The sequence below is a fragment of the Triplophysa dalaica genome, chromosome 23 (assembly GCF_015846415.1).
Source record: "Triplophysa dalaica isolate WHDGS20190420 chromosome 23, ASM1584641v1, whole genome shotgun sequence".
In the NCBI taxonomy this organism is placed as follows: Eukaryota; Metazoa; Chordata; class Actinopteri; order Cypriniformes; family Nemacheilidae; genus Triplophysa; species Triplophysa dalaica.
The window spans coordinates 4,972,857-4,991,476 of record NC_079564.1 but is presented as its reverse complement, the minus strand read 5'-3'; the positions used below and the strand labels follow the sequence as shown (position 1 = coordinate 4,991,476).

Below are 18,620 nucleotides of genomic sequence, written 5' to 3'. Positions count from 1 at the left end.
ATGTCCTCTGAATAAATACAATGTGAAACTTCCAATTATCTATTTTAATACAAAATCCCAGATCAGTACCATTTTCACATAATATAGTGTGCATTTGTATCAAAAAAGTGTGTGATCGGTTAGCCATGTGCAGATAGAATGGCCTAAAACATTCACTGAAAAACTACAAACAAATACACAATTTACTACTTAAACAGCTAAAAAAATATTCTCTATAAAATAAGCTCTGATTTTAAATCTCCCAAATATACAAAAACAAATCCTACAGAATTTCTGCTATTCTGTAGCTGTTAGCATCACAGAGTAAAAAATAATTAGGTTGTGTTAAAAAACATGTACACACTAAAGAACCCACCACCTGACAATATGAAGGTCTTGCTAAATTATATGTCTAACATATCTATCTTTAGGTTTCACAGAAACACAATTTGGATTCCAGTGTTTTAAGGAATGTTGAATCAAGGCATCGTCTTCCCTTTATAAGAGAGAAGTACTAAAGCAGACAATCCGCACTCCTCACAAATGATTTAATGGCCGTCCCTCTTTTCCAGGGTTCTTGACTCTCTTTCTCCGTCTGAGGCACATCACGATCGTAGTGATGATTGCCGATAACGCCAAAATGATGATCAGAATCGCCCCCGATATGACACCCGCTCCATACTCTACAAACACATGGAATCAGCGTTGTTAGTGTCACAAGAATTTTGCTGTTTGCGGTTTGAAGTGTCTATAGACGCTAAGAATGATTCATTCAGAAGTGCTGGCCACTTATTTCTTATCAGCTATGGTCTCCTATCTCGCAGTGCTCTGAATCAGTCCATTAGAATAGATTTCACGCAGACCATAATATCTTCTGATACGATGCAATATTAGCTGACACTTCGTAAAGAGTATAAACACTGTCCACGATCCATGGCAGGGGAGTAAGTCTATTTTGGGAAAGAAAATCACTTCTAATCTGACAAGCATGCTATCCTCTAAAAGCCCCTGATGAATCAAGTCAAACATAGTATCCAGTCTTAATATAATATCTGTAGAAGCATTACCGTCAAAGATGGAGGTGTTTTCTTCCGGAGAGCACTGGATGTGACTCATCTCCCCCAGTTGTTTGTCTGTACTCCTTAAGGGGAGGTAGACCTGGACGTTAAAACAGTAACTCACATCTCTGTCCAAATCCGTCAGCTCGATGGTGCTGCTTTTACAGATCTTCTCTTTCTGAGGAATCAAAGCACAACAGATTGAGTATTTCAGTTTTACATTTATGCATTCACGTTATAGTTTGAGAATCTTTTTTAGTGGATCACACAATTTATATTCTGAATTCAGGCTCAATAGCTTTTGCTCAAATACCAAAATGACTACAGTTACTATACACTTATAAATGAATATGGGAACTTCTTCAAAGAGAAGCTTTAAGAATCTGTGTTAATTTATTTACTTTTATTGATAAGAGATGTAGGTAATACACGGTTAACACATATTTCCTTACAGCTCAGTACAGTAAAGTGATTGACAAAGTCAATATCCGTAAACTGTTTTATTGGGACAGTTCATCCAAAAATGTAAATTATGTCATCATTTACTCAAGTTGTTTCATACCTGTATAAACATATTCGTTTGGTTGAACATAAAGAAAGATATTTGTTACAAACTCATTTGTAACATTCGCAAATGATTCAATTAACAAAATAAAATGTTTAAGATGAATTCAATTAAAATTACATTTTTTTATATATGATTTATTTATTGAGTTTTCAACAAAAAGAACAGACACGGACAAATTAAGTTACATTTTAACCTTATTTGAACATTGTATGTACTTTTGCTGTTAATGATTAGTTACAGCAACTTGCGTATACAGTACTTTTTCTTTTATGATCACATTTACATGTCATAATAACCTCAATAACCAGTAATCGTACCTGTAGTTATTATGGTATTTTGGCAAAAAGTAGTGTTACTACAGTAAAGTTTTGTAAGAGTCAGACACTCCGTCATGTTGTAAAGTTATATGTTTTACAACCATCACAGTTTTCACATCAAGAATAAAAGACTGGGTTGCAAAACATAAACTGAATCATAAATCTTGAAAATAAAAGTAAATAAGAACAAAAAGTGTTCAAATGTTTAAACTCTACTTGTGTTAATATGATCATTTAGTGGGATAAAGCAAAATTAATCGGGGTGTAAATGACCGAATAAACATTTACTGCATGTAAAAAGCAAGAAGAGACGAGACTTACCTTCCCTGTGCTTTTAGCTTTCCTGTAGATGACTTTATATTGCAGCTCATCCTTGAAAACATCACGGATACTGAGTCTCTCATTCTTTTCATTATAGAGAGCCGTGGGTATGTCCGTCACATGTAGCGTGATTTTCCTTTTGTCACTGCCCACCTCCAGTTTGAATTCTGGTCTCCCGATGACAGCTGAGAGATTAAACAGATACTTTACAAACCCTGAAAATATTCATGTCATTCGCCAAGGGTCAATAAAAAAGATCCCGGATACTGACTGTCAGTGTATGGGGAGAATCTCTCTGAAGTGGTAGAAGGGTGCTCGATCAGGTCAGAGGTGACCCCAAGGAGGGGTTCAGAGAGGATGTCTGCTTTGTAAGAAGCCTTCAGGTCTTTTAAATTGGTAGTCAGGTCACAATCGGTTTCAGTGGACCTGATACAATGAGGGCTCCGTTCTCTGCTCTGACCGATTCTGTGGGGATTTCAAAAGGAGAATTAAACATTCAGGAAACATTGTGTGATAACAGTAAATTAGATGAAATCTAAGGCAGGTTGGTGCCTGCTCTAACAGGTCATGGGTGTGGATTTGTGTGTGAGCTGGCAAATCGACAAGACGTGACAGAAGATTTTTTAGCATTGATTGTGACCAAACGTTGATCATAAAGTATTCAATTTCACCGTTTACACATGAATGTAAAGCATTTAAACTTACATTTAAAATTATGCACTTATCCGAAGGAAGGCAGTGTATTCAAGCTGTAATATATTTGGGTTCAAACCCGTGACCTGTGGCACGTAAGCTAAAAGTCACTTGTTTTCTATATAAACTATACACTTTAAGTGATTTATGGTCATCCTTAGATTACATTGTGAGCAATAGTTCAATAAAGGATTACACTAAATTGTTCATAAATGTAATGTTGGTAATATAATACAGTCTGTAAATAAATGAGCTATAAGAGCAAAACAATGCATAGAAAAAAATTGGATTTTAGTTTCTTTCATAAGTACTTTTTATGCCATTAAAGGTTTTCTTATGGAGCCATGCAGCCTGACAATGAAACTTTATTGCTTCGTACAGTATAGCGTGTACTACTGTTTATATATATTTTACTCTAAGGTTATTAAGACCCTTTTAAATGTAGTGAAAACAAAATCACAATATATACTTTGCCTTTACATTAATCATTACATTTATTAGCATGAGTTAAACCTGGAGATAATACAAACCCTTGTGTTAGAAAGTTCTATAGCCATTTGATCATTGATTTAAAGTGTTAAACTAAATATTAATAAAAAATATTAGTTTAATATGTAATAACAACAACAAAGATCGACAACTTACACATAAAATTCAACGGTGTATGAATAATCCTTTGGCTTTGGGCTCCAGGTTAACATGGTCTTAAAATTGATGGAATTCCAGGTGACATTCTGTGCTTTCGGAAAGGTTTCTACAAAAACATCAATAAAGTCGTATACAAATGTGAAAACGCCCGCAATATTTAAAACACAAAACATCATGCAAAAACTCCTCAAATAAATAGGAATTGTTTTATCATAATAATGGTTAACGATGTTTTAAGAAGCATTTCCTGATGACGCAGGTAAGAGACTCACCTGAGGCACAAACACTCATGAAGAACACGCCAAAGACGAACACGAGCATTTGAAGTCTCGTTTCTCTGTAACTTTCCATATCGTCCCGATGAAAACGAAAGAGTGAAGCTCCTTAACCCAGGTAGGATATAAAAAAATATAATGAATTGAAATTCAGTCCCACGGAGCTTTATTTGGTCCTCTTGAGAGAGCAAACGAGTGCACATACAGCAATACAGCTGTGACTACCGAGACCACCAGAATATGGTAATTTAGTCCCGCCCTCTGCTACAAATATAACCATTTATGGATTTCCCCTGTGTATTGTAGTCTGTTGATACAGTTGGCTGATTACGTGAAAAGAATGTGACTGACTTGTGTTATGATTGTGTAGGCCTTGTATGTCTTTTTTAAGGTGAGACTACATACAAGTCCCATCTGTTAATATTAGTTTAACAATTAAACTAAGAACATAAATATATAACTTTGAATAACTGTCCACAGTACGTCCACACAACATTATTATTTATAAATACAACATTTTTTTTCAGTAGTACATACTTTTTATCTTACTAATACATGATATTTGATATAAAAACACTTAACTCTAGCTAATGCACAATTAACTAAAACGAATCATCATTGTTCAACTGTGTTTGTATTAATTTACATTAACATGTAATGTACGCTCATTGTTAGAGGTAGCATACTGCCTATTATAAGAAAGATGCTTAAATATGTCTACATTGAATCTTTTCGAGCATAAAATGACGTTTCGTAAATTGTTGATGTGTCCACTTATGTTATTCTTAATATCACAATATGAGATGAGAACAGACCTTATATCAACTTTCAATGGACAAGTTGAGTACAAACAGCAATTATTTGTTCATATCATTTCATGACTTGATCAGTGCAACAAACTTGATTTAATGTCGGCAGCAACATCAGTCATTGTCATCTCAAACATTATTATGATTTAATTTGACGTATTTTTTAATGAATTGCCACACAAACAAAGCACTTGTGCATCATGCATTCTGTCACTCACAAAGCCTTTCAACTCATATCGGGCATAATCCCCTCTGATGACCACCAGAACAGCAAAAATTACTCATGACATTCTTCTGTTTTGTATTCTGGGCACCTCTGAGGTCCTGGGATGCCAGCAGGGCTCTTTTGCCCATTCAGATATTTATGCTAATGAGCGGCTTGTACCCCTCTCTCGCTTCTGGCTTTGCATGCTAAAGCATTTACAGGGCTCAATTGAAACTCGATCAGAGAAGCATCAGACTGGAAAGAGGATGTTTCTTGTATTTCTCATCACGCTGAACTATTTGAGGACTTTTTCAGGCAGTCTGACATGCTCGGTTTGTAATCTCACGGGAGAGTCACATTTAATATCAAAATTTAAAACAACATGAATTTATAAGGATTTGAAACAGGAAAATGTTAATGACGCACGACACAATAAATGCTGTGGGGCTTTCCAAGACATCGCTGTGCTTTTCAGATAGGCTGTTGGATCGTGGTCCAAAGCACCCCTCCTTTCTAATGTCTGAACATTATGTCCATGTATGTCACATTTAATTTCCTTTATTTTTTATTAAACATTAAATTGATTGATTATTCATTTGTAGCTTTCTTAATAAATTTCATGAATTTAGATGTTATTCAATAACAAGTTGAATATTTAGGATTGGTGATTTGTTCTGAGAATGATCAATTAAAACAGCTTCTAATATATTTGTATATTAGATTATTTTAATGGGAAACTAAAAATACCCAGACACACATACTAATCAAGAGTCATCTTGCATTTGAGGTCCTGTTCAGATCACTGAAAGGTCAAATTATTTAACACTCTCTCAGTCTCAGATATGATTAAAGTTTGTCTTCCTCCAGCTGGAGCTCTGTGAGTTCATTGTGAGCCCATTTCTGATGTAAATGAAATCATAGCTCACTCTGGTCCTAAAATAGATCAGATCCACTGCTGCGTCTCCTCCCCATCCTCATGACCGCTTTCATCAGCCAGATCATCCTGCAGAGATCTATGAGAGGATGTGACATGTGAAACAATGGTCAGAGTAAAAGTGTAGGGCTGAACCTGCATGTTTGAAGTCAGTAAATCCCAGAACACACAACAATCAGCCCTTTGTAAACACTGGAACGAAATATGTAGGTGCAGGAAAAGATAAATAAAGAAGAATGCGCAGGAATGCTTCTGTTGGACTTGGATTCCCAAGTGTTTCCTCTAAAACGCTACTAAATGAGTTGAAAAGGATTATTAGGTTATGTGATTCAAAGGTCAGATGGTCTTAAAGGGATAATTCACACAAATTAAGAATTATTTATTGCTTGTGACTTGCGTGCAGTTATTGTTTACTGTTTTACACCAAAGGACATATTTTAAATGATGTATTACAAACTAAATGGGATGGAAAGACCCTTAAAGAGTAAATTCACTGTTACCAAAAGTGTTTCTGTATTGAAAGTTCCCGTCTTAACATTCTCCAAACATAATTAGAATAAATACAATACATAAATATTTTTGATGAACTATGCTTATTAAGTCATAAATTCATTTGTATACACGGTCATTGTTTATATTAAGAATGCCTCTGTATTGAATACATTGCTCCACAGCTTGAAAACATCTCAATCACTAATATATTAAATGGTAAAATGAGACTTTGCACAAATAAACATATTTTGGGCCAGATGACAGATATTACTACTTTTAAATCTTTTTATAACAAAAAAAGTGATGAAGGATATTTATGAAAAAATGTACCTTAACGCAAAGAAAACATATTTTCTTATATATTAACTCTTATAATTAAGTCATTTCATATATATAAATATATTGAAATTATACGTCAGAGAACGGGATTTTACATACTGAAAAATATATTTTCTTTCAATATATTGAAACGTATGATGTAATATATAAAATTGCATTATATTGTTGTTTCATAAGAGTAAATGTGTGCTTTTATAGGTATGATACACTTTTATCCTCATGTTGTTTCAGTGAATGATAATTCTGTGGCTCATCAGAGACTTTTGTTTTCCACTCAAAAAATCTGTTATGTGTTTTCTTGACACAGTAAAAGGAAACAGCACAAACCGAGCCCAGCCGTTTACTTGACCTTTCTGTTTCCACAGACTGCCTTCAGTCACATTTAACAAACGCAGGTAATAAAGAGTCTAAATCATGTTGACTCAGACTTGTGACTAAGAAATCGGCTACCTGAAACTTTGTTATCAGCCTTGAATAGTCATTTACAGTAAAAAGCGAAGATAAAATAAACACCTGATAACCTTAAAACTACGACAGGCCAGTACAAAAGCAAACACATTCCAACAACATATAGAAAGAAGATTGCAAGGATATTAGCAGCGGGTTGCACTTAAAGTTTCACACGGCCTGGAATGTCCTGTGTAATGGTTCACAGCATTAAAGCAGGTCTGGAAACAACTTCCTGTTTAAAACTGGGTCTCATCCATCAAACGCTTCATGCCGCTTTAGTTCATCCAGAGCCGGTGACAGAAACAAGAGTGCATTTTTGTCCACAATTATTGGAACCTGTGCTCACATCAGTTCACTTCTTTCAGAGCTTTGAGTCAAACAACGGCTGTGCAGCTTATCATCAGGGTGAGGATAGATCTCAGATAAAAAGCGAACAGTCAGTTTACATTCTTTCTGGCAGATAAAGGTGTTCCAACTAAATTGAAGATACAGGAGAATACAGATCTTACTATATTGTATGATTCTGTGCACTTCATTGGACACAGAAAAACAATGTTCAGCTTCATGTGGAGCACAGTGGGAGTAGGAGACACGCATTCAGAGAGCTTATTCAAGACAATTAGAGTACAACAAATATCTCACATGTTTCAGATGATAAGCTCCATATTGTCTCAAACTGAGAACAAGTGTGTCATTATCTATTCAAAAGAGCTTGATTTTACACAAATAAATACAAACTCACATTTAAACATATTCAATTGCATGTTAAATTGACGATGAAAATTCTGTCATCATTTACTCACTCTCTTGTCATTTCAAAGCTGTAGAACACAAAAGAAGATATTCTGAAGACATTTGGCATCGAACAGTGCCGGCACCCATTCACTTCCACTGAATGGACACAAAACAAATGCAAGTGAATGGGTGACATTCTTTAAAATATCTTCTCTTGTGTACTACGGAAGAAAGAATGTCAGACAGGTTTGAAAATAGTGGCCAATACTTATCAGACTTAAATTCTCAGTTGCAAAAAGCAGGAATTTCTCACTCCTTATTCTTCTTGGCAAGCTGGCACGATTTTGTTGGCATGAGTTTGGCATGAGCACGGAAACAAAAGCAATGTTAGTAAGAGAGATATTTTGTTGAATTTGAACCTGTGCCCCGTTCTTACCATAGGATATGAGACACTTAAATGTCATATAAGACCTTACCCTAAGAAGAAAACAGGTAATGAGGATTTTTACAGGGGAAGTCCATCCATCCCAGTTTATCTGCAAAATGTGTCAAGATGCACTTGCTACTTTAAGGATATATTCCACTTAACCCAGTCAAGTTATGCTAAAAATAACATGTTAAAAAGAAACGCATACCTAGAATAGAAAAGAACATATGACTCTAAATGAGAAGTAAGAAAATCAAATACGTAGGCATTATACATTATGTTATATTATACAAAACATGGTATTATCACAAATCTTACTGTACAAAGACTTGCAAAAACCCCACAGAATGAGTTAGGTTTAACCTGATGTGGTAGATTTATTATTGAATAAATGTTTTTTTGCTGTTTTCAAGACTCAATCATTTACATTTTACCACATAAAGCATAAATATTTTGGTTGCTGGTCAAAAATGTTTACAATATTTGCATCAAAAATGTCTTTATTTGTTTTTGGTTTGTTAATAATAATGTTCAATTCTTATAAAATGACAATTGTTTGATAGTGGCATTTACTTCTTTAATATCACTATTTAACTCATATTTGAAATTGCATAATCTAATATACATAATATTATTTAAAATTATTCATTTCCTGGTTGAACAGGTGCAGAGAATGTCATTTACTTACATTAAATGAGTGAACAGGGACCTGAAAATGGCTCTTTTTATTTGGGCGAGTAACCATCCAATGTAGCAACAACCCAAAAATCCCTTTATTGAATATAACAACATGGTCAAGGACAAACATCCTTTATATTTTCTTCACAAATAAGAAATCCTTCTATGCTTTTTAGTTAGGTCCATACACAACATGCTATTTCCCACACTCTTCGAGTTTGACTTTGTAGTTTGTGGATAAACATGCACTCATTCACTATATTTTTATTGGACAGTCTATAGGCCGTATTGGAAAATAACATCTGCACCGACCGCTTTCTGTTGCATGCAACCAGAAAAAGATTTGACTCTGGGGACTGCAAGAGAAATTACATCAGCTTTGAAAGATAAGGCTTTTTCTGCTCAATATTCTTGGATCAAAAAATTGTCCTGCCCATGTTCCACGGTACACTTTCTATCAGCAAAATAACACAAACATGCTAGTTAAACAGTGTTTAGGTGCTCACCATTGTGTTCACAATTCCTTAATAATGTGATTTAAGTTCAACCACCGAAACAACACAAAATCTCACTTCCTTTCCTCATCAAACCGGCATCCTGGGATGATGCTAAAACTTCAAACTATATCCGATTCTTTCCCATTGGAAATCCGTCAAGGGAGAATGAAGTTCCTAAAGCAATTTTTTAAAATGAGGAAAATACTGAAGTGATACATCTACGCCCCGGTTTCACAGACAAGGTTTAAGATTAGTCCCTGACAAAAATTATGAGCTGTCTCAACTGAAAATAACTAGACCTGACGTATGTTTTGTTTCAAGATGGACATCAGTAATGTTTTTTTTTCTACGGCATTTGAATAAAAGTGTGTTAAATAGCCTAAATTAACTAAGGCATAGTCCTGGCTTAGGCTAAGCCTTGTCTAAACCGGGCCTGGATATTTTAATTCATATACTATATTCTGCATGCAGTGGTGTTAAAAGATATGAGTATGTCAATAAAGCATTTTCGTTGCATATTCAGTTCACATAAACCACACAAATAACATGTAATGGAAGCCCATGTCTCATATCAAATGACTATGTGAAAGTTTTTAAACCCACACACATATTACCACAATGTTTAATTGAAGAAGAGTTCAAATATTAAAGAGTCAAGACATTCAGTCCGTTTGCAATATTTGTACATATGAGTCATGAGAATATTCACACTGAAAGCAAATTCACACCCTCAACATCAGAGAGCAGATACAACGTAGCATCAAACATATCAAACTATGAACAGCATGTAATGTCCAAAGCAAATACAATTTAATTCTTCTATAATGACTACAGATCACAAGAGGATTACTTTCACAATCTGTTCCTTCTGAGCCCGTTGTAACACGCTGTACATTCTTGTCCGGGAATTCACAGCTTACTTACTTCAGATGTCTGAATACATGCAGGTATGAGGTTAATCTGATTCAGACCGAAATTCAAAACCAGACCAGACGTCAAATCTAAAGCAATGTGGGCTTGCTTTTTTATGTTTTCTGACTGACTTGTCGAATGTAAAACCCACATTGGCTTTTGTGGATTTGTAGATTTGATCACGAGCAGAATTATCTCTACACCTGATCACACTGAAGTTCAACGATGATAATCAACTGCTTTCTGCTAAAAAACACGCAAAGTAAAGCTTGACAGAGAAGAAAAAATAGCCACGTCATTACAGTGCAGAGACGCTTACACTATTTACTTTACACAATGTCTACAACAGACGTGTCACGACACAACACGACAAAAAACTAATGGAATGCATTAGAACTCTATTCGACAAACCCATTAATAACAAGCAGTTTGTCGTGTCACATCGCACAGGTTGCATCCAGTGTAGACACAGTGTTACATTCTTATTTTATGCCTTTTTATTTTACATATATTTAATTATATATACAATCTTTATGTGTAATGTATAAGTATATTATTTTCATAAATAAAAATATCTCTTGATATTGATAATAATATTGATTGTCACTTAATTCTCATTAAATAAGATAAATAAAAACTATGATGGAATATTATTTTATGATTAGGTTATACTTATATATTAAAGTGTATTGTTTTACAAGTGAAACGTTTCGCATGCTGTTGATATAAGTAGGCCTATTTACAATATTGTACAACATGCTTTATTAAAAGTCATGGTTCTATCAAAGTGTAAAATGATGATTTATCTTCATTTTTGGGTGCCTGTTCCTTTAACACAAGTTTAATGTAAGAAGGTTGGACATTAATGCATTGTTGCTACGTGTCAGTTTTCTATTTTTTCAATGAACAACCTGGAATTTAATCTATTGCTTAAAGCAACTTTGGAAATATCCAGGATCACTTTTGAACGGTCCAAACTTGCAACCTTTTGGTTACCACCCCATTACTGCAAACATTTCTTGTGGTTTTATTGGGCATTTATAAATACTGACAAGTCGTTGACTCATAATGGCAGAGTTGAGTTTTAGGATGTATCATGTTCTCAGATATAGGCCTAACCTCTAAATCCTCAGGCCTGCAATGGAGAACGGGATACAAGTGGTCCTTCTGGGTCCTAACTTTTAAGTAGCAGTAGACGCCTTCCCACATGTCTCGTGGCTTCCTGAATGAACGTTATACAACTCCTGAGAAAATCCTCTTCTGCATTTACATAATCTCTTACTGCGCTACATGATGATGCTCAATATGTACTCATTTCATTGAGCTATTTGTCCAAACATGGGGATGTTATTAAGTTTATCAACCTATTTATGAGAACACAGAGCTTACTGTTATCTAGGAATGTATAGAGAAACCAGAAGTAAAAATGAAAAGTTAACGCAATATCTTTTCCAAAAACAACAGCCCCTATATTTAGTTGTGGACTTTGTATCAACTTTCAGGGATAATTCCTTCATTAAATGTCTGACTTCCTTTGATTGTTTTTATGGTAATGACTCTCATGGTTATCTGAGGTTAATATGTCATGTGTCCATGTTAAACAAAGGTATTGTTTTTTCATCTTCATAGCAATCATGGAAAAAATGAATTTATAAAAGATGAAAATTCATTAACACAATGACAGCTGATAAATCTATTGTTCTGTGTACTGTTATTGTAGCAACACAGTAGACAACTTTATGATATTTAATATACATAATATGTATAAATATATATATATATATATATATATATATAAATGAATCACTTTATAATTCACAAACTGTGTTTTTTTTACTGAGGCAAAAACAATATATACTGTAAATCCGTGTCTACAGGTGCTATTTGCAAATCAAATGAAGACTACATAAATAATTAATATCTTTCGATAACAAACTATTTGTACCTGTCTAGGATTTCAGTACACTGAATTTTTACACATTGAACCTCTTATTAGTCTCTTTTCATAGTCACATTTGCCCTTAAAGCAAAATTTACAGAAATTAGAAATCACCCGAACTATCAGTTTTAAAAATGATAAAACATTACTCACGGTTCGTGGTTTACAAGAGATTCACTAAATAATTCTGAGAAACATATGGATCCATCTTCACATCTATGAAAACAAAAAATACTTGGGATGACCTTCAGTCCAGAAGTTCAGCTCTGAAGCTCTCCTGGGGTGAAGCTGCGTTCCATTGGTGACAAACAGCTGCGGTGGTCCTTCCTGCAAGCCTTTTAAAAACTTTTCCTTACAGATCTTATCCTTATTAGAGCAAAGTTTTCATACACACAGTACATTGTCGGGGGCCATTATAAACTAACACTAAACACATTGGTCTGAAATTCTTAAGCCACCAGGCATCATTTTTATAGACGTCTTTGTCGTGAAAGCAGAATTTGTCCTTTTGCTTGTTAAAAGCGGAGATTAGCAGGGAACTATAATGGAAAATTCTTTGAACTGGTGAGCTAAAATGGGGATCAGAGGGCCTTAAAGAGCCAAGTCCCTTCATGTTGCATTTTAATTTCTTCACGCCATTTGACAGAGTTTTCCAGACAGTATTAATACTTTAGTATACTACACAATTAAATAAAGTCTAAAGTGTCACTGTCACTCTTTTTCAACTTTATTAGTTTTCAATAAGTAGTTTCTAGTCAACAATGTATTCTTCTAAGTTGACGCCACACTAGACAAATATTGGGTTGTTTCAACCCATGGTTGGGTAGAATATGGATATTTATCTATATACACAGAATATATGTTTTGTTTTGTTTTGTATTACTTTTTGAAAGTGTGCATCTATAGACTTCATTATCTTTAGTATCTATATTCCTTTACTGTTAGTTAACATTGTGACACGTTTTGTGGGCGGAGCTTAGGTGGAGACAGAGATATCACCCCGACCCCATTACTAATGCTTGGTAGCACGTTTTGTTTCCCTTCTTTTTGACAATGCCTAGAAAAAAATCTGAATAAATTGTAACTTGTACCAGACAGATTAACCAAGCATGTATTTCAAAGATAAACTGAGACCGTGTATACATCTATAGATGCCTGCGGGTACTAAGAGATGCAAACGTTATCAAATGCATTTACTTGAACCTAACCTGTCACATAACATGAGCCTTCTCACTGTTCCCTCTCCCTTTGTACTTATGCACGTGTGACAACTAAAGAAAAAGAAAGAACAAACACTTTCCTTTAAGTTTAGTTTCTGGCTGATAGTTAACTGCTAGTTGTATAACAAACGTAAAAGTTTACGCTATGTGAAAAATAAACTTGTTCTCCAGTTTGAAAGATAATTTTAGACACATACCCAAATCATAATCCACACCAACAAAAGTCGGTCATTTTTAAATCTTAAGTGTTATGAAGTGAAAGCCGAGCATCTTTGATGATTGTTTCTGTTCAGTCCGCTCGTTTTATTGTGTTTAACTACAGCTGTTGTCAGTGTTTTTGTTTGGCAATGGCAGCAGGTTTGTGTTAAAGTATCAAATTGTAGACTTTATTCTGTCGATTGTAGCACTAAACAACACAACAAGAGGATATTTAATACTCCTTATGTAGCCAAATCTGTGCTGGTTTGTATTGGCCGGCTCCAATTTCCCTTTGTTTTGCATCCAGCTAGTGCCGTGACGTAAGCGTGACATTGGCCGTATAGGCGTCTATAGCACGAGCATGCTATTCGTATGCAGAAATTATGCTTTGCGTGCATACGATATGCACATGGCTTGCGCGCATTTGATATGATGTTTCAAAGCCACAACATACACGAACGTTACATTATCTGACAGGTTAAAAGGATGTATTATTTTGGGTTACCAGTAGAAGAGCCATTGCTTTTCTAAACTTAAATACTACAAAGTTACAAAAACCAAATTGTTTATTAAAAAAAATAATATAAAATTCAAATCGTCAATTTTTTAATTAACACAGTTTTTGTACAATCAAATATTAATAGGCTAAACAGAAATATTATTATAGATAAAATATAAAAAGTTATATTAATAGCGATCAAGAAACACAGAGTTCACACAGGCGTTCGATGAAACCGTCTACAAAAGCCTGCCAATTCATGTCATAATTTGTTTGAATTCGTACGATGTGAATCATACAAAAGCATACGCTTACTAAACAAAGCAATACTGAAGCCCCAACTCCACCCCTAAACCTAATGTCACTGATGAGAAAGCTAAACAGATCGACAATTCATACAAATTAACCACCTTGTAAAAGTTACGAATGGCTGAAGGTTTTTTTTGAGAAATTTGTAAATTGTGTGTAATGGTTGAGCGAACCATAACTTCAGGTCACATATTTGCATATTTCTAGTCTCCACTGCTCACGCCTAAATCCTTCATGTCCAGCCTTTAAGATTTTCTCACAGTTAATGGTCCTCAAACTCTGTTTCCTGTAAGGGAGGCTCTGAGTCCCCATTTCAGCCCTAGGGAACATCTTAGGAAATTAACTAAGCTCTGGTCTGTTTCGCAACAAACTCAAACCACTCAAACACCGTCCTTGAAACCTATATACGTGCAAGTAAGAGATGAAGCATTTGTGTAGAGACACCCTTTTATTAAGGTGTTAGGACAAGTTTATTGGCGCGAGATTGACTTATGTGTCAACCCTGCGCTCTGAGCTGCTGTCAGGGCATGACATCATCGCCCTCGCTGTTATGTTACAGTACTGAGAGTGCAGGAGTCAGTGCTTGCTCAGGGCGGTAGCACTTATAAGATTGAGGAGGTATGTGAATGTGTAGGAGTATGATTGTGTGAAAAGAGCAGTGTTAACGCATTTATAAATCACTTCAGATAATGGTAGTGTTTTAAAATGAGATATGAGTTCATATACAGAGACATTTTTCCCACGCTCCTTTAGAGATATTGAAGAAGAGAGATATTGATATCATTCTTGTTTTAGTGTTTATGGGTTTTTGTGTTTTAGTGTGTGTATGGGAGTATGAGTGGTGTGTGAATGCATTCGATTTATTCACTCAAAAAAGACAATTCTGTCATCCTCGCGTCATTCTCAACCCATATGACCTTGTGGAACACACTTTTGTTGAATTATTTTTAATCTATATATTACTTTGTTTGTATAGACAAAATGTTAAATGTTCTCTCATTTGTACGTGGCTTTGATAAAAAAGTGTCTGCTGAAGACCTAGCCGGGTCATACTAATATTTTTGTTATAAAATACTCTTTGTGGTACTAACAAGTTCATCACATGAGTGAATGAATGTCAGAGCATTTTGGTTGAAATATTCCTTCAAGTACTGAAAATATCATTATGCCCACATTCTTTGTGAATGGTTCACCAACTCTTAATCTTGAAACTACTGAATCGTATTTCCAAAAGGATTGTGACAGAACACAAGGGATTGGCTGGACATGATACCTCTCCCTAGTCCCTTATCATGGGACCCATCTTTTCAAAGCACACAAGTGTGTCTTTACCTTGCTATTGCACCATCTTGATCACTAGACTAAGCAAATGTCACATGAACGATAAAACAAATAATACAGGATGTTTTGGAAATTCTTGCAGGTAATAATTGACTCATGGCATTCCACAGCAACAAAAACTCTGCATGGTTTACAAATGTAGTCTTGTAACGGTCACACAAGGAACTGGGTTAGACCCCTCATCCCTCCCTCTATCTGCTAAAATTGTTTATTCTTTTTGAGTGTCACTGTTAGTACCGCTAGACCCTGAGGTGCTTTGCTTTGTTTGATCCAGTTACAATAGCAGCTTTGTGCAAATAGAATGACATCAACTTGCAATACACTGTCAAAAATCCAACTTGCAGGCCTGATGTGGCCAATGTCAATGTATGAGCTCACAGTGTCTCACGCCAATAACCTGGAGAGATTGGTGAGTACACAAGTGAGGAAATGGCTTGGGATACTAAGATGCCTTAGTAACATAGGGCTGTACGGGAGGAGCTCTCTCTTTTCCCATTTCAAGCCTTGTGGAGGAATATATATCCACCAAAACAAGGTTAGAGATGACGCTCAAACATTCCTGTGACCCCTGTGTAAGAGATGCTGCTCCAACAGTAGCGACAGGAAGGAAATGGAACCCAACAACAGCTGTGGGAGATGCAAAGGCAGCCCTCAGACATAATGACATTGTGGGACAAGTGCTACAAGGCAGAGGGGTACTTGGTTTGGCATCAACCACACCCACGTGGCAAAAAGCGACTCCAAAGGAACAGCGTCCCCTGGTAGTGGATTCGGTGTCAAGAGGAAGCAAGTAGATGCACCAGAGTGGTCCACCTATGTGCAGCTACAGCAAACCTCAAACATGTTCTTGTGGGTTGTAAGAAGAGCTTGACACAGGGGAGGTACACATGGCCCAACAATCAAGTAATAAAAAGTGCTTGGCTGCAGCAATAGAGACCGAGTGGCAGCAAATGCCATCCCCCAAAACGCCAAGACTAACTCGCTAAAAAGGCAACCCTTTATTCAGGAGGGGCGGGCCAAGACCTTAATCCCAGATTCAGGTCTGCTGAGTATAGACAGGGATTAGGAAATGCGAGTTGATTTAAACCACAGACTTACTTTCCCCTTGGAAATCACAGCGACCAACCTGCGGCTGGACATGGTTCTGTGGTCCAGCTCCAGTAGGACAGTCTTCATAGTTAAGTTGACGGTACCTTGGGAAGAGGCCATTAACGAACCATTTGAAAGAAAGAATCTCCGGTATGCCAACTTGGCAGAGGAGGCCAAATATATTGTGGTTGGACAGCGAAAGTGTTCCCGGTGGAAGTGGGCTGCAGGGGCTTTGTTTCCAATTCCACTGCAAGACTGCTAAGGAGGGTGGGGATCAGAGTACAGGCCCAACGGACAATAGATAAAGAACTTGCCACTGTTGCTGAGAAAGCAGCCACTTGGTGTGGTTGAAACGGAAGGACGCAATATGGGCTGCCAAGTGACCACGTAATAATATTATGTTGTGTGTTGTATTGTAATGCCATACGGGACTGGGGGCACTGAGCTTGCATTAACAGAGCCAGTGGGGCTATAACAACCATAAGCTAACGTGTTGGCACGCATGGTTGTGCTAAAAATGATGTGTTGTAATGGTAGGCGATACGGATCCGGTGGCACTGAGTGCGCATTAGAGGTTTGGGTAGTCGTAGCCTAATGGTTAGAGAGTCGGACTCGACCAGAAGGTTGCCAGTTCGATTCTCAGGGCCGATGGGCAACGACTGTGGGGCCTTTGAGCTGCAATGATAGCTGCCTACTGCATCTGCCAGATGACCTTGTAACAAGCGACTGATCATCCTAAAGTGGGCCTCCCTTGCCTGAGGGTGTCTTGTGATAAAAGGCCGAAACACCCAATGAGACTGAGGTGCACAACTGACAATGTGTCGCATTGATGGGAACCATACAAAGGGCATTATCAGCAGCATCTCACCAAAAGGCATCTTTCACTTAGGATAATGTGATGAAATTGGGATACACAACTCATGAGATATCTCTCTGATAATGGCAAGGAAAGGTAAGTATGCTATGTAATTCTACAGTCATTTATGCCCAAACACATAGGATGCCTACCCGACGAACCAGTGAAACCTCAGACCTCCTTTCCTCAATTCAAATTCTTCACTGGTTCTGCCTGCATAAAGGCGTGGTAAATGTCCTATTGGGCAATTCAACTGTGCTGAAATTGTGGGATTATAACAACTAGTCCTATTAAGCGAATCTAAAAATCCAGCTCGCAAAATGTTCTCCCTAAAAGGTAAATAAGTAACTTGAACATAGTATTTTTAGTAAAAGGAGTCAAATGATTGTTTTGCATATACTGAACAAAATTAGCCTACACATGTTTCTTAAAAGATTATTTTGTGGACCGGACTCAGATTCTCAAGTTTTGGGCCAAAATGCGTCATTCTTGCACAATTTAAGTTTAGCAACCCAAAGTTATGGTTCAGTTCCCATTCAATAAGTTAGGAAAAACATGACTGCCGAATGGCACGACCTCCGTATACAGACTTTGATAAAGGCTGATAACAATTTAAATGTGTTCACTTGACACTTTTTACATTAAATGATACATTCATCTTGTTTAAAACCTTTTTTGAAGATACGTTTTCGAAGAAGGTGTTTGAATGAAGAAAAATGTGAATCATCTCTAGGCCTACAGTACCCTTCCCAGAAAGCACAGATACGTTTATAAGATGTCTGCTAAAGATCTGGACAACATCTCCTGTGTTAAAAACACGCGATGGACGTTT

General features: G+C 36.3%; 1 protein-coding gene across 1 annotated transcript; it reads right to left on the bottom strand.

Annotated features, from left to right (window-relative positions):
• Positions 1-29: 29 nt before the first annotated feature.
• Positions 30-4,085, bottom strand: f3a (coagulation factor IIIa). The gene is made up of 6 exons (XM_056738132.1): positions 3,857-4,085; positions 3,582-3,690; positions 2,515-2,708; positions 2,244-2,428; positions 1,047-1,215; positions 30-662 (listed from the first exon to the last, which is right to left on the bottom strand). Exons 1-6 carry the CDS (start codon positions 3,933-3,935, stop codon positions 517-519), a joined length of 882 nt encoding a protein of 293 aa, XP_056594110.1. The 5' UTR covers positions 3,936-4,085; the 3' UTR covers positions 30-516.
• Positions 4,086-18,620: the final 14,535 nt, after the last annotated feature.